This window comes from Stylophora pistillata, chromosome 5, assembly GCF_964205215.1.
Source record: "Stylophora pistillata chromosome 5, jaStyPist1.2, whole genome shotgun sequence".
In the NCBI taxonomy this organism is placed as follows: Eukaryota; Metazoa; Cnidaria; class Anthozoa; order Scleractinia; family Pocilloporidae; genus Stylophora; species Stylophora pistillata.
In genome coordinates, this window is record NC_142523.1 from 16,393,047 (window position 1) to 16,411,277 (window position 18,231).

Sequence of the window (18,231 nt, forward strand, 5' to 3'; positions counted from 1 at the left end):
ACTTCTTTGAAAACCTCACTGGTTCGTCTCACTGGTTCGAAGAAACCTAATCTCGAGCCTGATTTGTTTGCCAATTATAGACCCATAGCCAATATTCCATTTGTCTCTAAGATAATTGAAAAGTCTGAACTACCATGGACTATTTCCTTCCTTACAATCTGTATACAGGAAACATCACTCAACAGAATCTGCTCTACTTAGAGTTAGTAATGATATTTTTAGGATACTTGACTCTCAAGGCGAAGCAATTCTGGTTCTACTTGATCTATCAGCAGCGTTCGATACCATAGACCATCATCTTCTGCTCACGAGACTTAGGAAATACTTTAGCTTCACTGGAACTGTTCTTCAATGGTTCTCCTCGTACCTACTTGATCGCTTCCAGCAAGTGACTATTAGTGATTCTACATCCTCACCGCGATGCTTTGAATATGGAGTACCTCAGGGCTCGATACTTGGCCCATTACTCTTTACTCTCTACCTGGCACCTCTTCAAGAAGTTATACTTACTCGCGACTTAAATTGTATGTTCTACGCCGACGATACCCAAATCTACATCACTATTAAAGATCCTGAGCATTCTGCCGAGTCTGTAAATATTCTTCAAGCATGTGTAAATGATGTTTTTGCATGGTACACTCAGAACATGCTGAAGAGCAATCCAGACGAAACTGAAATTCTGCATTTCACCTCCCGGTTCAAGAAGCAACCGTCATTGTTGGAGACCGTAACATTAGCAAATAGTGAAATAGGAATCAAAGGAAAAGCTACGAATCTAGGCATTGTAATGGATAAAAATCTATCTTTTAACGATCATATCAATTAAACATGTAAAAAAGCCATTTTTGCTATAAGATCCACTGGACGCATCCGTCGATACCTTCCCAATGATGCGTTGAAGATGCTAGTCAACTCCCTTGTAATTTCTAGACTAGACTATTGTAATAGCATTCTATATGGAATACCAAAGTATCAAAGGGACAAACTACAGAGGATCCAGAATATCGCTGCTCGTATGATAACCGGAACACGAAACACTGACCATATCACACCTATTTTAAAGAATCTACATTGGCTGCCAATCAAAGCAAGAACTAATTTTAGGATATCACTTATAACTTATAAGATCTTATATGAGCAATCTACTAGTTATTTAGAACCTCTTATACAAGAATACCACCCATCAAGAACACTGAGATCATCAACTCGCTTACAGTTATGCAATCCCACCTATTAAATCCAATTCCTATGGTGGACGCGCTTTTTCAGTATCTGCACCGAAACTATGGAACTCAATTCCCGAATATATAAAAGAGCGGAAACAGTAGAAACATTCAAAACTAAACTTAAGATATTTTTGTTTAAAAAACATTACTGTTAATTAATTACTTCTTATAATAATCTGTTGTTAGGCGCATTCAGATTAGAATTGCGCCCAATAAGCATCTACTTATTATTATTATTATTATTATTATTATTATTATTATTACGTGCACTGATCATGAAAATTATCTGCCGAGAAAAGAAAAAACAGCTTGCAGTGTTAGATACGTGCAACGATCATGAAAATTATACTCAACATTCGTATAGATTATTCTTTTCTTTATCGTATAAGCCAAGTTTATATCCACAACGTGTCTTGTCGTTAGAAGCCATTCGCGAGGTGTGTTGCATGAGGGTTTCCTGTACAAATACAGGACCGGCGTCACGCGACAGTAGCGGAGATAACCTTTCGCGGTCCTTATACTTCGAGAAATTCTCGCGATTGAGTCTCCTGCATTGAATTTTGAGCAGAATAGACCATTAATGGTTGAGGAGAAGTCGTTTTTGTTAAACGTAAAATTTTCCGTTGTTTTCCCAAAAAAAAAAAACACTCTTTCTATTCGTTAATCATTAAAGTTCTGGTGACGTGTTTTCCCGCCACTCTCTCATTTTACATTTGATCATGAATGGCGGTCAAAGGTTTCAGGTAAATAATTCATAATCTCCGATTTAAAGATGGCTTTTAAGTCGCCTTATTTTACCAAGAAGGAAATTGTAAATAAGGTGACTGATTTACCGCAATTTCGGAATGAAGATTTTAAGGAAATTGGAATCGTCGGACGCGGTTCGTTTGGAGTTGTCGTCAAAGCTAAATTCCTTGAATTTGAATTCCTTTACCTCGTTGAATTCCTTTACCTGTGGTGAGTAGTCGTCCTTTTGCCTCAACAATGTTTTTTTTTTGAGCGATTTTGAATATGTCTGATTTCGACGTTAATGTAATGCATTAAAGGAAGACAAGGGTGGAAGCCTTGTTTTGAAAGGGTTCAAGCGCCCGAGCGATTTTGAACCCGAAAATCGCATCGCTCCGCTTTCAAACTTCGCTGCATCAAGGTCTCTGCGATACTAGTGCAGCGCTCTACTTTTTCAGGTCTGATTTTCGCTCTTGCTTAAATAGCGCTATCTACTGCGAGGATCGTGCATCATATGTATCTAATACCGCAGTACAAAATATATGAACTTCATATATTTCATTGTATCTCATTTATCACTTTCACGGGTTTATTACGAATCAACTTAACGGCCTGCTCACAGTTGGCTTGTTAGCTCAATTGGTAGAGCGCTGCACTAGTATCGCAGAGGTCAGTAGTTCGAATCCCGTACAGGCCTGATTTTTTTTTTTTTTTTTTTTTTTCAGGTTTGATTTTCGCTATTGCTTAAATAGCGCTATCTACTGCGAGGATCGTGCATCATATGTATGTTGGAATATGTATGTTTTGATTTTTCGCCGTTCGGTGATGACATCGATAAAAAAGGGCATAGCCTTCAAGAATTTCTGGGTTTCGTGGATAAACAAGATGCATTGGAAAGCTTTAATGAGTGTGGATTCGTCGCTAAGATTGCCAAAGATGTGGCCAGTGGCTTGCGTTACCTCCACAGTAAGGACATTACTGACATTGTGCATAGAGACCTGAAAACTGCTAATGTGTTGGTGAGTAACCAACATTATAGCAACATTACAAGCGAAGAAGATCTCTCCAAAGAACTGCAGGAAAACCCCAACATGTGCAAAGAAACAGACTTTGGGGAAAAATCTGATAGATTACCAGTAGTCAGTGGTGTACCGCAAGGGAGTGTACTAGGGGCATTATTATTTAGCATAATTTATGTAAACGACCTTCCAAACATGTCAGAATTGTTCAACTCAATGCTATGTGGACGACACAAAACTTCTATTATCCTTTAGTGCGAATGATTCTGCCAAACCTATAGAAAGAGTGAACTCTGATCTACAACGTATACGCGATTGGTGTTTCGACAATTGCTTAATGCTTAATCCTGAGAAGACTAAACTGATGGTCTCTGGCAGTCGAAGAATGTCTCGTAAAGTTCCAGACTTTAAGTTGTCCCTGCTCGGAAAGGAAATCATCCCACCTCAAACAGTCAAGGATCTTGGTGTTATTTTCGATCGCACACTATCCTTTGACAATCATATCTCTGCGACTGTCTCATCTTGCATGTCGAAACTATCCCAACTAGGTCCCATTAGATTCGCCTTTAACAAAGATCTGCTTGAAACTATAATTAACGCCCTCGTTTTTAGTAAGATGTACTACTGTTCGTCAGTATGGTCTTCCACATTAGCTTGTAATGTTCATAAGCTACAATATGTTCAAAATTTTGCCGCCCGAATTATTTGCAATGTAAAGAAGTACGATCATATTTCTTCCACATTAGGGTATCTATGCTGGCTACCGGTAAAAACAATTATCCTGTACAATCGTGACGCTACCTTATCATTCAAATATAAAACAAGCTAGCTAGGTCCCATTTTGATACCCATGGCTATTGGGACCTAGCTATGCCAATCTTTTTGTAGGTTTTGTCGAACACCAATTTTTCAGCCAATACAACGGCTCCAAACCTGAACTCTACCGGGTCGCTACATCGACGACTGTATCGGCGCCACCTTCTCTACCAGAGAGGAGCTGACTCAATTCATAACCGCAGTCAATTCTTTTCACCCGGCTCTTAAATATACCTGGGGAATTTCTGACAATTCTTTATCCTTTTTAGACATCAAAGTTTCAATTGAAGGCAACGGTTTATGCACTAGTGTGTATTACAAACCTACAGACTCGCATAATTACTTGTTGTATTCGTCTTCGCCGCATCCATCTCACGTTAAGAATCTATTCCTTTTTCTCAGTTTCTAAGACTTCGTCGTTTATGTTGTGATGACTCCGATTTCCACCACAAATCAGAGTCAATGTGCCAGTTTTTCGATAAACGTGGTTACCCTGATTCTGTCGTTCAAGCGGTTTACCACCGCGCCCAACTTATTGATCGACATTCAGCACTACAAACGTCACAAAAGGAAGATTCCGACCGCATTCCATTCACTCTCACGTTTCACCCTCATAACCACTCAGTTAAGTCCATCATTCTTAAAAACTTTAAATTACTTCAAAACGATCCAGAGACAAACACTATCTTTTCGCATCCTCCGCTCATTTCATTCAAACGCGACAAAAACATAGGCAATTTTTTGGTCAGAAGTTCTTTTCAGACTAATGACCAACCAGGCACTTTTAAATGCGCTCGTACACGATGCAAAACGTGTCCTTTCATTCACAACACTGAGAAAATATCGGGACCCAAACGATCCATTAAGATCACCGATCGCTTCACGTGCACCTCCGCCAATGTAATCTATTGCATAACTTGCACTTATTACAAAAAGATTTACATCGGCGAAACAGGCAGAAGACTAGGTGACCGATTCCGAGAACACCTTCGCGACGTGGAGAGGAATGACAAGGACACATCGAAACCAGTCGCTTGACATTTTAATTTACCTAACCATTCTAAGCAACACATGGCAATCTGCGGTCTTTCCTTACACTTAGGTAGCACGGAAAGCCGGAAAACTCTTGAACAAAAGCTCATCTTTCAAACCGGCAGTCTAAATTCCACAGGTATCAACGAACGCTTTTCATTCCACTAATTTATTCGTGTTTTTTCTCGTTGCCATGTTCCCACCAATCACGTAGCTCCTTTTTCTGCCTTTAAAAGCACACACAATCCACAGTTCCCCTATTCGCTCCGACGAAGGGCTAACGCTCGAAACGTCAGCTTTTATAATCGTAACGGTGGCCAATTTACCATTTCAACTTTGTTGATATATTCAAATTATTTCGTTACCCCCACCGACGCAACCCCAAACAGTTTCTTTAGAAACTATCAGCCTTTATTCACTTTCATAAATGGCTGCCGGATTATTATTCTTTTGTTTAAATTATACTAGCCCTTCTGGCCTCGCTTGAGATAATGTATTCTTTAGAATTTTGTACTGGAGAACGAGGCAAGAAGGGCTAATATAATTTAAACAAATTTAAACAAAAGAATATTAATCCAGCAGCCATTTATGAAAGTGGTCTATAAATCGTGCCAACAACTAATCACTGATCGTTGATAAAATAATTATGAAAACTTTTAAGTTAAAACTATTGATGAGCGTAATTATTGTTATCATCACTAGAAATTTCAAGAAAATTTTGTGTTTTAACTTCTCGGAATTAAGTTAGATTTTTAAATAAAAGCGGGTTAACTATGGAATATATTTAATTCCCTACTGTACCAGCCAGATCTGTGATTATCAATCTGCTAAATTCATTGTTTTCGAAGCACTTGGGACTGCTCTATATATTTAACTAGAAGGCAGTTATAGGCCATTGCAATAGTTTTCGAGAAAACGACCACCAGCCCCTTCTGGTGAGCACTGGCTACAAACAAAATGTCGCCAATTTTTAATGCGCATACGTTAGCGTGAAATTATATCTAGGAAGAGGTGAAAATAGAGCACTTTTCGCTAAAATGCGCTTCAGGTCTCCAGGAACACCAAAATTTACATCCGAAGGCTTTCCCGCTTTTTTCCTCCCACATTTTTCGAATTACAACACGGTTATCTGTGATATTAATAACGAGCTAGGTCAAACTAACTTAATCACCTATAGCTATTTCCTCATTCAGACACATTATTGTTTCAGTTAAACAAGATACTTGGTAAGACACGTCTGCAATGTGCACCTGATGATCAAAACACATTCATGAACGGAGTTTAAGGATTAAAACTATGATCTCGCCTCAGAGTGAATCTAACGCCAGCACGGCGTTTAAAACGTTTAAATATTGATGCAGACTACTTGAAACCGTCCAAAGACCAAACTAAGATCATGTCACACAGCATATCAAATGTCTCTTCCTCCTTAATATGTCACGTTTGATAAGAAGTGGAAACTTAACCACGTGGTCCAGATGTTGAGAGTAGTTTCTCTAAACTTATGGGGATTACTTGTCAATACGTGCTTGACCAATGAACGTGACAAGGATATCAGAATTAAGTTGTTTACCCGTGTGTGATTTCAAGTCGTTTCAGACTTCCCGTTATCATTAGCTCTGTCGCTTCCTTAAGTTCTAGATTTAGCGTGGTAACTAACAGTTTCCATTTCAAGGAAATTCTGTAGGATATAAAAATGCACACACGTTGGAAGATATTTCATAGCGAACATAAAGTATTCAAGCAAAGTAACCATCCGGGCCTAGTATGACGAAGCTTCTGATAGTCGCAGCTTTGTTATTTTTCTTACCCAAACCAGGAGTAAGTTCAATGGGAACAACTACCAGTCCTCAACAACAGAATCCTCAGGCTGACGCTGACAAAGAGCCATGTCAGGTAAACTTTGTGCTTTATTCTAGTAGCTCTCAAGAGCGGTTGAGACTCACGCGAATTAATTAAATCTTATGCTCTTCCGCTGAAACTATTATTTCTCACGCATTTAAGGTTTCTGATTAAATTCTGATTACATATAACGAACTCCTTGTTTCCTTTGTGCTCGCTTCGAACATTTTCTAATAGTGGGAAGTCTCGTTCAGAATAATGAAATGTACGTCTTAGCAACTAATTTATTTTTATTTATTCGTGTTTTTCTCGTTGCCATGTTCCCACCATTAACGTAACTCCATTTTCTGCCTGTAAAAGCAAACACAACCCACAATTCCTCAATTCGCTCCGACGAAGGGCTAACGCTCGAAACGTCAGCTTTTGTAATCGTCACGGTGGCCAATTTACCATGTCAACATTTTTAATATATCCAAATTATTTCTTTACTCCCACCGACGCTGCCCCCAACAGTTTCTTTCGAAACTATCAGCCTTTATTCATTTGTAATTTATTTTTTACTAAAAAATTTTACAGGGGAGCATGGCCCCATATCCCCACCTTCAGGTAAGTAATCCCTGCGGTGTCGCAATCGAATGCTATGCGGTCCAAATCCTCACTCTTTACCACCAACTCAACTTTAGAGCTCCTGAAAATAAAAAACCAACCAGGAACTAAAAAAAAATTACCACTCATGTCTGCCAAGCTGAGTGCAAGAAAAATCGTTCATCCATCATTAGCTTTGGAAAATTTGTTGATAGTCTCATAAACATTTGCATTTTTGTCACAGTGAGTTGCCTCGCCATTGAAAACTAAACAGGGGTAAATCTTCGTAGATTAATCCTCGATGGAAAGAAACAGTACACAAAAGATCGTAGTGAAAGTCATTTTACTAGAGTCTGTGTGCCAAACCAGCACTGTTGTTCATTTAAAAGTTTCATGCGCTTTTTTTCATCTGCGTTCTCTGACAAGCATCAGATGGTGACATATAGCAGTTTCATTCAAAAAATGTTTCAAAGTTTGCTTGAAAATCTTTTAAATTACATTTTTCATTATACGCAAATAAAGTAATATTCGGTGAAGCCTCTTTCTTTAATTAACAGTACCCTGTTTTCTATACTACCAATTCCCTGAATGATCGTTCTGTTTATGGAGGATTTTGCCGGACAGTGCCTGCTATTGCCACTGCGCACTCCATCTGCGCATATGCCATTGTCGTGCATGCTCAGGTGTAAAAACTCGTCTCCCCTAATGATCACGCAAGAGACTAACCGCAATGAAAGGGATGTTTAACCCTATAATTTACGGGTCAAATTGGTTTAATCGTGCTGCCTTTCGTTAAAACCGGAAAAGAAAATTTATTGGACCATTGGTCCCCATAAAAAAAAAGAGGAAAATGAGAAATACGGACATACCATAGAGTAGTCATGATATTTACTGGGCTGTGGAAAGGTCAAATTTTCACTAGGCCTTACTTGAAGTAATATAGTTCGGGTTTCACTTTATAGCCATAATTCGCATCGCACCTAAGAATCGGAATGTCGTTGATTCAAAATCTATTCCGTCGCTTCTAAGACTTTGATATCCATTATTTTCCGAACAGAGTATTCGATGGCATATTCACTCTTCATTTTGAGTCCCAGAAGTCAGAAAGGAACGAAAAATCCTATCTGAAAATTTTTTAAAGTCGGCTGCGTGGACTTCAGTTTAATCATTTTCCGGTTGTGATCGCATTAGTACTACTTACCCAGGGAAGGTAGGGGGAAAGTCTCTCTCACACGAGACAATCGCACTGCATGGGTGTCAATGTGTTTACTCATAGGGGAAGTGTTAGGAAAGCTTGAGCAAAATGTGAAGACAAACGAATGAGTTGCCAGTAATCGATCCTTGTGTTTGCGCAATGATTTCTGGGACCGCCACGGGGCAAACATGGCATTCATTCTTTATTCACACTTATTCTACTAAAAAATACAACAACGAGAAAGAGAAAAAGTAGAAAAAAAAAAAGAGAGTTCTAACCATACACGAGTTTACACAAAGCAGTGGAAAGAGTGTGTAGTAGCCAAAGGAGTCAAGCTTTCAAGTTGGCTACTACGAGCATCCCGCTAGAAAGAAATTATAGGAGAGAGGTTATCGCTCTTTAGCCGCTGTTTTATCAGAAATTGATTCGGGTCACGTTGATACAATGGAAGCGTAAGTTTTTGTTTGAACAGCTACGAAATATGTACTAAAAAATCGACCGATTTACTTTTCACCATGCTCAAGGTATATTGCGACATCCTTGATGGTCTCGAAATTTCGAAATATTAGCTATGAATCGCCAAGAAACAACTCGTTCAAGCCTTTTCAGTTTTGTTTAATTGTGTTAAGTGTACCTCTAACTATTTTTAATACAAAACAGCGCTGAAACAGCTACCTCAGATCAGCACGAGATTGAAATTGTGCTTGAGCATTAAATACCATCGTGATACGCTGAAGTAATTAAACACCTACATTGCTTAATTATTAGTTGTGATCTATAAGAACGAGCCAGTGACGATAATCGGCTAAAAACTGAACCTTTTCTTCTGCGATGATGAGTAGGTACAAATGGGTTGCTTAAGGAGCGATACTGAATTTATGTCTACAGGGATTACTGTAAAAGGAGCTGCTGAGGTTAAGGGATGTTTTAAATGTAATAGAACAAGATGCGATCTTTCTCGCAATTTCTTGGTTGAATCGAATTCACTTTAAAAGTTTTTAAACAGGCAAAAGTTACAACATACGATCGTAACTTTTCTGTGATTCTAAGAACATCATTTATTTGACTTCGTGCAAGAAATGTTGCCTACAATACACTGGTTCCACAACAGATGACTTAGACCTGGATGCACTAATAAAGACGAAATTCCTTTCCCTATAACATCTGCCTTACTACGAGGCACGAAGATTCGTATATAATCGCTGTGAAATTCAATATGCTTAGGAACAATATTGCATAATTCATCATGACGAAAAATCCTGCGAAAGCGAAAGAGCATAACGCAGCAATACGAAGATTCTTTAAATTGGCATCTTTCTTGATATGAATATCTAAAATACTCCTTATGATGTTTGTGGTAATAGGCTTCTTTTTCATAACTGGCTGTGACTTCTGGCGTTTAGCAGCTTCGATGATATTCCTGCAAAACTCACTATCTAAAGGATTACGATCCAAACCAGGGACAAAAGAATGTAACCATTTAAGGGCCGCATGGGCTAAAATAACTGAGGAACTAGAAGCGCAAGACTGCTGAACTTCAAATAGATATAGAGAAACAACACTAAGAGGAAAAGGTAACTGCATGTTGAAATGTCTACTTTTAGACCAGTCCAAAAACTTTTTGATAACACGAATGTAAGCTTTAGTAGTTGCATCCGCCCTGAACTTCAATATAACTTCTAGAACCTCGTAAACGTTGATTGAAGAAAATTGCTGAAAGCTTTTCCAGGAATTACTTGATAGCATTATCTAGAAAGACAAGAACAAAGCATAAATACTAAACGAACAAAAAAGAACAAAAGAAAAAACGTCCTTTAGAAACCGTTCAAAACTCAATCGTTGTTGGGGCCAGTGCCCCGTAAGACGATAGACTATCGTATGGGCCAGAGCCGCGTAAATCAACAACCATAGATTGGGCCAGCGCCGCATATATCAACTATACTCCGTTTAAGACAGCGCCACATGAAATGATAGGCTATAAGTGGGCCATTGCTTTATAGATGAACAGTACACTGCCTTGGCCAGCGCCACCAAATGTAAATAATCTTTAGGCTAGTGGACTCTCCGTCCAATGAATTACTCAGTAAATTTCAATCTAAAGGCAATAATATTTCCTGTGAAAAGATCAGACCCTAAGAGTGAATTAAGGTTTCTTCCGTGGGTTAGAACCTCATTCCCGATACGAATACTGTGAGCCACAAGATAACGACTATACTTGTGTGCAATTATAGGCCAGAAATGAGCCGAAGGCTAAAGAGGTACAACGAGCGTACCAATGGCCTGTTGGGATTTGAGATAATGCAAAACGCGTGGGATGATACCAACTGGAGGGACTACTAAACAATTTTCTCCCCGAAGAGATTGAAAGAAAAAATCAACCCCCGAGGTGTTGGGGTTCCAAACCCTGGAAAAATACTTGGGGAGCTTGTGATTATAATAATTAGCAAAGCAATCTACACTATGCGGGCCCCACAGGCCATCAAGAAAAAGAAAAAGTTCTTTGGTAATTTGCCAATCATCAGTGTCAATTAAACGACTTATATAATCAGCTTGCTGATTCGAAGTGCGAGGGATCCATTGCACTTCTAAATGAATTCCCGATCGAATACAAATATCAAAAATCCTTCGGGCTATTTTATGCAAATCTAATTTCATGCTGCCCACTTCAACAATCTTAGCAGCTACTTGGCTATCTGTGAACCACTTAACGTGTGATCCTTCCAACGCTGAGGCAAATGATTGTAGTGAAAACTCAATAACGGACAACTCCCTCCACGTTGAACTTTGACTTCTCTCGTTCTCCTACCACATTTTGTGGCACACAAAATCATTGTTAAAGTCAATAATTGCTCCACCTCCAGTAGCACTGGCATCCGAATAAACAAAATAACTTGGATCTTTACTTACAAAGCAATACCTAGTGTTGATATTAACCATATTTTCTTTCCAAAAATATAGTTCTTCCTTGCAGTAATCGTCGAGGAGGGATATAGAATCCCAATTATTCCTGCACAAGGTGGACAAGACACAATGCCTGGTCATTATCCTGCCGATGTTACCAACTACGGGGCCGGTAGAGATAATTTGACCTGTGAAGGAGGCCAACTCTCTGGCAGACACTTTCAAATCGGCTTCGATGATATGATCAATTGCATTGATAATCTTAACAATTCTTCTTTCTACAATTTTTAAAGCACCTAGCGCGGAATTCCAGGTTAAACCCAGCCAGTCCAATACTTGGGTGGGTTCCCATACCGATTTGTCTTCATTGACAACAAAACCCGCGTTACACAAATCCGCCCTTACGGCCAGGGCCTCAACGCGACAACTTTCGCTATTCTGAACAATCGCCCAACCGTCGTCCAAGAAGATAGCTAAACAAAGACCCTGTATTCTCCAATACTTTTCTAAAGGTTTTAAAACCTTTGTGAAAACATAAGGGGCAGAGGAAAGACCGAACGGGAGCAAAGTAGAGACATAAAATACTTCACTGATGGAATTAGGCGCCCGCCATGAAAACCTCAGAAAAGTTTGGTGCTCTTGGGCAATGTCTATATGATGATAACCGCTTTTTAAATCGAAGGAAAACATGTACGCGTCTTTCGCAAAATAATCGCTCGCCTTTCGCAAAATAATCGCCCCGATGAAGGGCTAACGCTCGAAACGTCAGCTTTTGTAATCGTTACGGTGGCCAATTTACCATTTCAACTTTGTTGATATATCCAAATTACTTCGTTACCCCCACCGACGCAGCCCCAAACAGTTTCTTTCGAAACTATCAGCCTTCATTCATTTCGCAAAATAAGACTAGCAATTTTCCAGTCCTCGTACTTAACACTTTGCTTAATTAAGGACTTATTGACGTGGCGCAAATCGAGAATTAATCTCTTCTTACCGCCTGGCTGCATAGAAACTGACAACGGATTTACAACAAAAGGCTGCTTATAAACCATACGAACCCGATCAGAATTGAGAAGCTCAAGAACAGCCTGGTCCACGAAATCAGGATGAAGTCGAGCTGACTTATTATTCTTAAGCTTTCCGGCCAACGGAAAAGTGACGAACGGCAGCCTGTAGCCGTTTTCAATAATAGACAAAATGAAATCCGGAGCACCTATAGATCTCCAGAACGCTAAACTATTCTTCAAATTACCCTTAACACTTAATGAATGTCCGCTTTCAAGTTCGTAATTCTGAGAAATTTGATCTACCTGCGCCAAGGCATCTTCATAGCTCTAGCTGAATTGGTTGGCCTGCGGTTGGCTTGCTGTAGGACATTCCAGGGAATGAATTGTACCTAGGGGGCTGGTAACTTCCCGGCCGGGCAAAGGATCTACAGTCCTTAGCCCAGTGTCCAAATTTGCCGCATTTGAAGCAGCGGAAGAAGTCGCCAGAAGTGTCTCTACGGCCTGAAAGCTGAAGGCAATGACGAAAACTAGGGTTAGGAGGTAAAAGGGAAGTGGGGGGGGGGGCGTAAACCAGAAACATGAATAAACTGTATTGGAACCGCAAGCGTGAATGGGACTCAAGAGACAGCAAAGAACTAACACCTGGCCAATCAGAAGATACATGTCAAACAGAATGTACAATAGTGGGTGCGGCAGGTGTGAAACGAAAGCAACTGCAACTAATTACTTGGAATAACAGCGGAAAATACATTATAGTTCGGGTTTCACTTTATAGCCATAATTCGCATCGCATCGAAGAATCGGAATATCGTTGACTCGGAAACTTATTCCGTCGCTTCTAAGATTTCGATATCCATTATTTTTCGAACAGAGTATTCGATAGCATATTCACATTTCATCTTGACCTCCAGAAGGTCTATCAAGGTTGGAAAGGAACGGAAAATCCGACCTTAAAAATTTTGAAAGTCGGCCGCATGGACTTCAGTTTAATCATTTGTTGTGATCGCATTAGTATTACTTAGCCTGGGGAGGTGGGGAGAAAGCCTCTCTCACACAAGGCAATTGCACTACGCGGTTGCCAATCTGTTTACTCACAGGGGAGGTGTTAGGACACCTTGAATTAAATGTGATGACAAATTAAAAAAAACCTGAAATAGCTTAGAAAACGTGTGATGACCCCTTTTTTATGGCACCGAACAACAGTTAAACCTCTACAAACACACAGTTAATTTTCCATTCAGTGAAAAATCTGTTTTGCCAGAATTTATGATTGTGTAAGTGAGAGTGATCAGTATTAAGTATTGAGTATTTTATTTTATTCTATGATTTTATCTTCTAAAATCCCCTGATGAGTGAGCAATCACGAAACAGGTTTGTATGGATGAAAGCGTAGTCTTTGTATTTTTCTAACTCAACACTCCATCTAGCACGTCGATCCAATTACCTTTTTTTCTTTCCAGAAATCCATCTTTGCTCGGCGATTTTCAGGGATTCCAGGATCGAATGGCATACCAGGAATGCCGGGAATTCCTGGGTCCCCGGGATTGCAAGGACAACAGGGAAAAGATGGAGCCAAGGGAGAGCCTGGTGTCAAGGGACCAAGAGGCATGATAGGGACAAGAGGAGAAAAAGGAAATCAAGGGTCACCTGGTAAAAATGGTGCACCTGGAATGATGGGAATAAAAGGAAATAAAGGCAATGAAGGGTCACATGGTAGCAGTGGACCGCCCGGAATGAAGGGTGTGAAAGGAGGACTGGGGCCTAAGGGAGAGAAAGGAGAAAGTGTGAATAGTGCAGTGTCACAGACCAACTGGAAACAGTGTGTGTGGAAAAAAGGTGATGACAGAGACAGTGGAAAGATCAAGGTATAGAAATATCTAAAAAATACCATAAAAAAATTTGGGAGTTAGATTAAATAAACATTTTTAAAATTTTAAAATGGAAGTTAACAAAATTAATTCGTATTCAATTCTGTGCTTCATAGCAGTCAGGAAAAGTACAAGGTCATTGAATTCTTCTCTAATGTGTACCATTATTTTAAAAGCTTTTTGGACTGATACTGTCTTCTTGTTATTTGTTCCAGGATTGCTCATTCAACAAGCTGCAGTCTGATACAGCCATTAAAGTCTCATTCCAGGGAAATATGAGAGTCTATGGCAGTAATCAATGTAACCGGTGGTTCTTCAAGTTTAATGGAAATGAATGCAGTGGACCAATGACAATTGAGGCTGCTGTGTTCAACTCTTGGTCATCTGGTAATCCCGATCTGCTTCACCACAGATCATTTGAGGGATTCTGTGAAAACATCCCACAAGGCAGGGTTACTGTGGAGTTGTGGGTAGGAAAGTGTTCCAGTGGTAACACACAGGGTGGTGCTTATACTGGATGGGAATCAGTATCCAGAATAATGATCGAGGAAGTGTCTCGAGCCCAGTCCTAATTACTCCTGTCGTTTTCATACAAGGAATGGTGAAGACTATTCCATTTTGTTTTTTCCGTCATCCTAGCTCGATCTCAAGATTTTCTCCTATTATCAAAGTCCCAAAGTAAATAATATATTCTTTTATGTCGCTGAAAATGTTTTCTCTGAAGATGTCCCCTACCTTTCGCGTGAATGAGATATAAGATAATTTCGTTTTATTAACAGAGTTAACAAGGTTGCTGATCTCTTTTCAGTCGCGTGCTAGACTTCGCCGAGATGGAGGGACTACTCGTAGTCTATAATTTACAAGTTTTCACCAAAGTGGAGGTGGTAGATGTTTAACGAGCAGTGAAGGGGTGGAGTAAATATCCACCCTACAATTGAAAAGTTATTTTATTATAGCACAAAAAGATGAATTTAACTCGTTTATTCCTGCAACGGTTACGATATTTTCGGGCGCAAATTTCGTGTGCGTTTCCAAGAGGTGAATATCAATAGATAATCGGAACTTGAGTAGTCAATCAGAGCGCGCCCTAAATGCTATCCAGTGTCTCGGTAAATACCAATAGCACTTATATTATTATCATCATTGTCATTGACAGTACTATTATTGTCATTAATGTTATTATCAAAGAATTCTTTTAAATAAAAGTTAATCGTGCTCGAACGTCCTGCAGGTACAAAGCTTATATTTCAAAGTCATATTTCAGCCATTATTCATTGACCGGCCGGCTAGATGAAGTGACATATATTGGTGGTTCCGTTCTGACTGATAGGAACTTACCTCAAAGAATTTGTCAAACTTAACATAAAATGTGCTATCAACCTCTTGGAGGCTAGATTTTGAACAGAAGCGCGGGGTCACTATGCTAAGTTTAGAAACGGACGAGTTGACCATGGAATACATGTAACTTCTTGTATCAGCCAAACCTGTAGTTATTACTCGGCTAAATCCAATACTTTCGTAACGCTAAGAAATTCGCTAGATATTTCACGCAGAGAAAACTTCTCTAATTCCAAAGAAGGCCTAGACCACAATGAAAATTAACAAAGAAATTAAAACTTGGCCGCTCTCTAGTAAACACCAGCTAGCTAGGGTCGGATAAATCATGGCGGCAATTTTGGGCATAATACTATGGTCAAAGTATCGAGCATAACGCCGGGATGATGACTTAACTTCATTTACAGTTAACTGTAGCCTGAGAATGTCAATGGTAAGCCTGGCCTGCTTTTCTTGTTTCCACTCTAGAAATTTGATGCAGTAAAACGTTGTGTTCTGAACTCTGGTAGACCTTTATTGTTAGCAAGGGGGAGGCGATCAGCTTTAGAAACTCTCTACGGTGGCCAATCAAATCAACTGATCAAACCAATTATCTTGCAATACCCCTTACTGATACAGCCCCAGGTTTCTTTAGAAAACTACCCTCTTTCAACATCGATGGACTTTTCCGCTTTTATCCTGCGCATGCCGGTTTTTCAAATTACAGCACTGTTATCTGTGATATTAACACTGAAGGTGGTAAAACTAATGTTATCAGTTATCTCGTAAATCAAACCGGTTATTGTTCCAGTTTTATTAGATACTCAGCAAGCCAACTTATTAGGACCTTAGGAGGGAAACTATAGCCTGAACAAGCACGCTGAGTGCAAGGCACCACATAAGCTCTGGAGCAGGGAGGGACGATGGGGGCTGTAGCCCCCTCCCCCTTAGAACAAAAATTTGGGGGAAAACAACCCCCTCCTCACGTTTTGGTGCCGAAATATCGCTTCAATCTCCAAAGTATTTAGTCTCGTGATTTTTTTCACAAATCCTTATATCAGCATCGTGCTTGTCAAAATAATATGTTGTAAAACATTTTTTGAACAGCTCCGCAGTTCAACTGCAGCAATTTCCGTTAAACTGAACAACATATCTATAGGAAATTTGGGAGCAAAATCGAATGCTAAGCTGAAAGATTTTAGGATGTGCTATTTTAGAATCTGTCTTGAATACGTGAACACTATAATCGACTGGAGTTCAAAACAATGTTGGGACGCTAGTAGGAAAGTACCTTAAGCAAACTCGTCAAGCGGAAGGCGCGAAGAGCCTTAGATCACATAGATCAAAGATTTTTCTTTAATGTATCATACCTAGCTGCTGCAACGTCTGGTTTCTCTCGCTGATTAATTCAAACTCTAAAGTCTTACTCCAATTCAACTTCAACCCCTGACTTTTGACTTCATGATAACTCCAAATACAACTTATCACTATCAATCGAAAGCTAGACGCTTATATTCTCACTTGGTTGTGTTCTCTTAACTTTGAAGGTTGACACCACACCTGTGATGTTTGCGAGCTAGTGGCATATATGACCGTGTGATAAGCAATCTACCGCATCAGAGGCTTAAATCAGTGATAAACTCCACGATCAGAAAACAATCACTGATGCTAACCTTACCTAAAAGAATATGAACAGTTCAAAGTTTCTTGCCTTACGCTGATAGCTAGGCGTTATTAATCAAGCTTGTTCGGTTAAGATGGCTGGAAATTGGCCGAGTTCTTTTTTCGCATTTCTATGGACGGAGACAAAGTCGAGGTCTATAAAAATGCGAAAAAAGAACCCGGCCAATATCCAGCCATCTTGACTGAACAAGCTTGGTTAATAAAGGATTTATTATATAACAAAAAAGATTTCGCTTTATTGTTTACTTCGAGAGCCGAGAAAGAGAAACAACTGTGTTTGTAGCACAACAAACGCACGAGAGTTGTTTCTGTTTTCTTTGTTGTGACTATCTTCTACCGCTTTTTGCGTTTCCATCGCCAAAATTCTCCGAGAATTACGAAAGTAGTTCTAATTCTATTCTTTTTTGTGTTTTTTTTTTTTTTTTTCTCATGCGCGGGATCAATGCAGGCAATCCCGAGGGGGGAAGATGGCCCCATCCTGCCCGATCGGATAGCCAATCAGAACACAGGATTCGCTTCATGTGGCCCACGGACGCTGTGAGCGATGTAATAATTAGTTCTTATTAACCGAGCGGGAGGTCTGTATGGGAGAATCTTGACCGAGGTCGCCAGTACAGACCGAACGCGGTGTGGTCTGCACCAGCGATCGAGGTCAAGATTCTCCCATACAGACCGACCTAGCTCGGTTAATAAGATGTTTATTATATGGCCGCGTCTTATATGCCAATTTTTTATATTCTTTGTACCTTTTATTTCTAGACCGGTCTAGATGCCGGTCTAGGTGGGAAAATCTAGACCGCTTTCAATATTGATTTCAGCCAATCAAATTCGTGAGTTAGGTAGTTCCCAGTCCTTGTGAGACACAGTCATACAATAAAGCAGCTTATTGCCTTATCTAGATAAAACACATAAGTTAATGATAATTGTAGAAATATCATAGTTGATAACGGATCAACAAGAACCATAAAAATAGCATCTTTAGTTTGAACTATGCAACACAAATATGCAATTTGTATC

General features: G+C 39.6%; 1 protein-coding gene and 1 pseudogene across 1 annotated transcript; one reads left to right on the forward strand and one right to left on the reverse strand.

The window, feature by feature from the left end:
- The first annotated feature begins 6,586 nt into the window (after positions 1-6,586).
- Positions 6,587-15,447, forward strand: LOC111319693 (uncharacterized). The gene is made up of 3 exons (XM_088761305.1): positions 6,587-6,715; positions 13,810-14,214; positions 14,433-15,447. The coding sequence occupies exons 1-3, from the start codon at positions 6,587-6,589 to the stop codon at positions 14,787-14,789; spliced, it is 891 nt and encodes a 296-aa protein (XP_088617431.1). The 3' UTR covers positions 14,790-15,447.
- LOC148730555 (uncharacterized) lies at positions 10,498-12,666 on the reverse strand (annotated as a pseudogene).
- Positions 15,448-18,231: the final 2,784 nt, after the last annotated feature.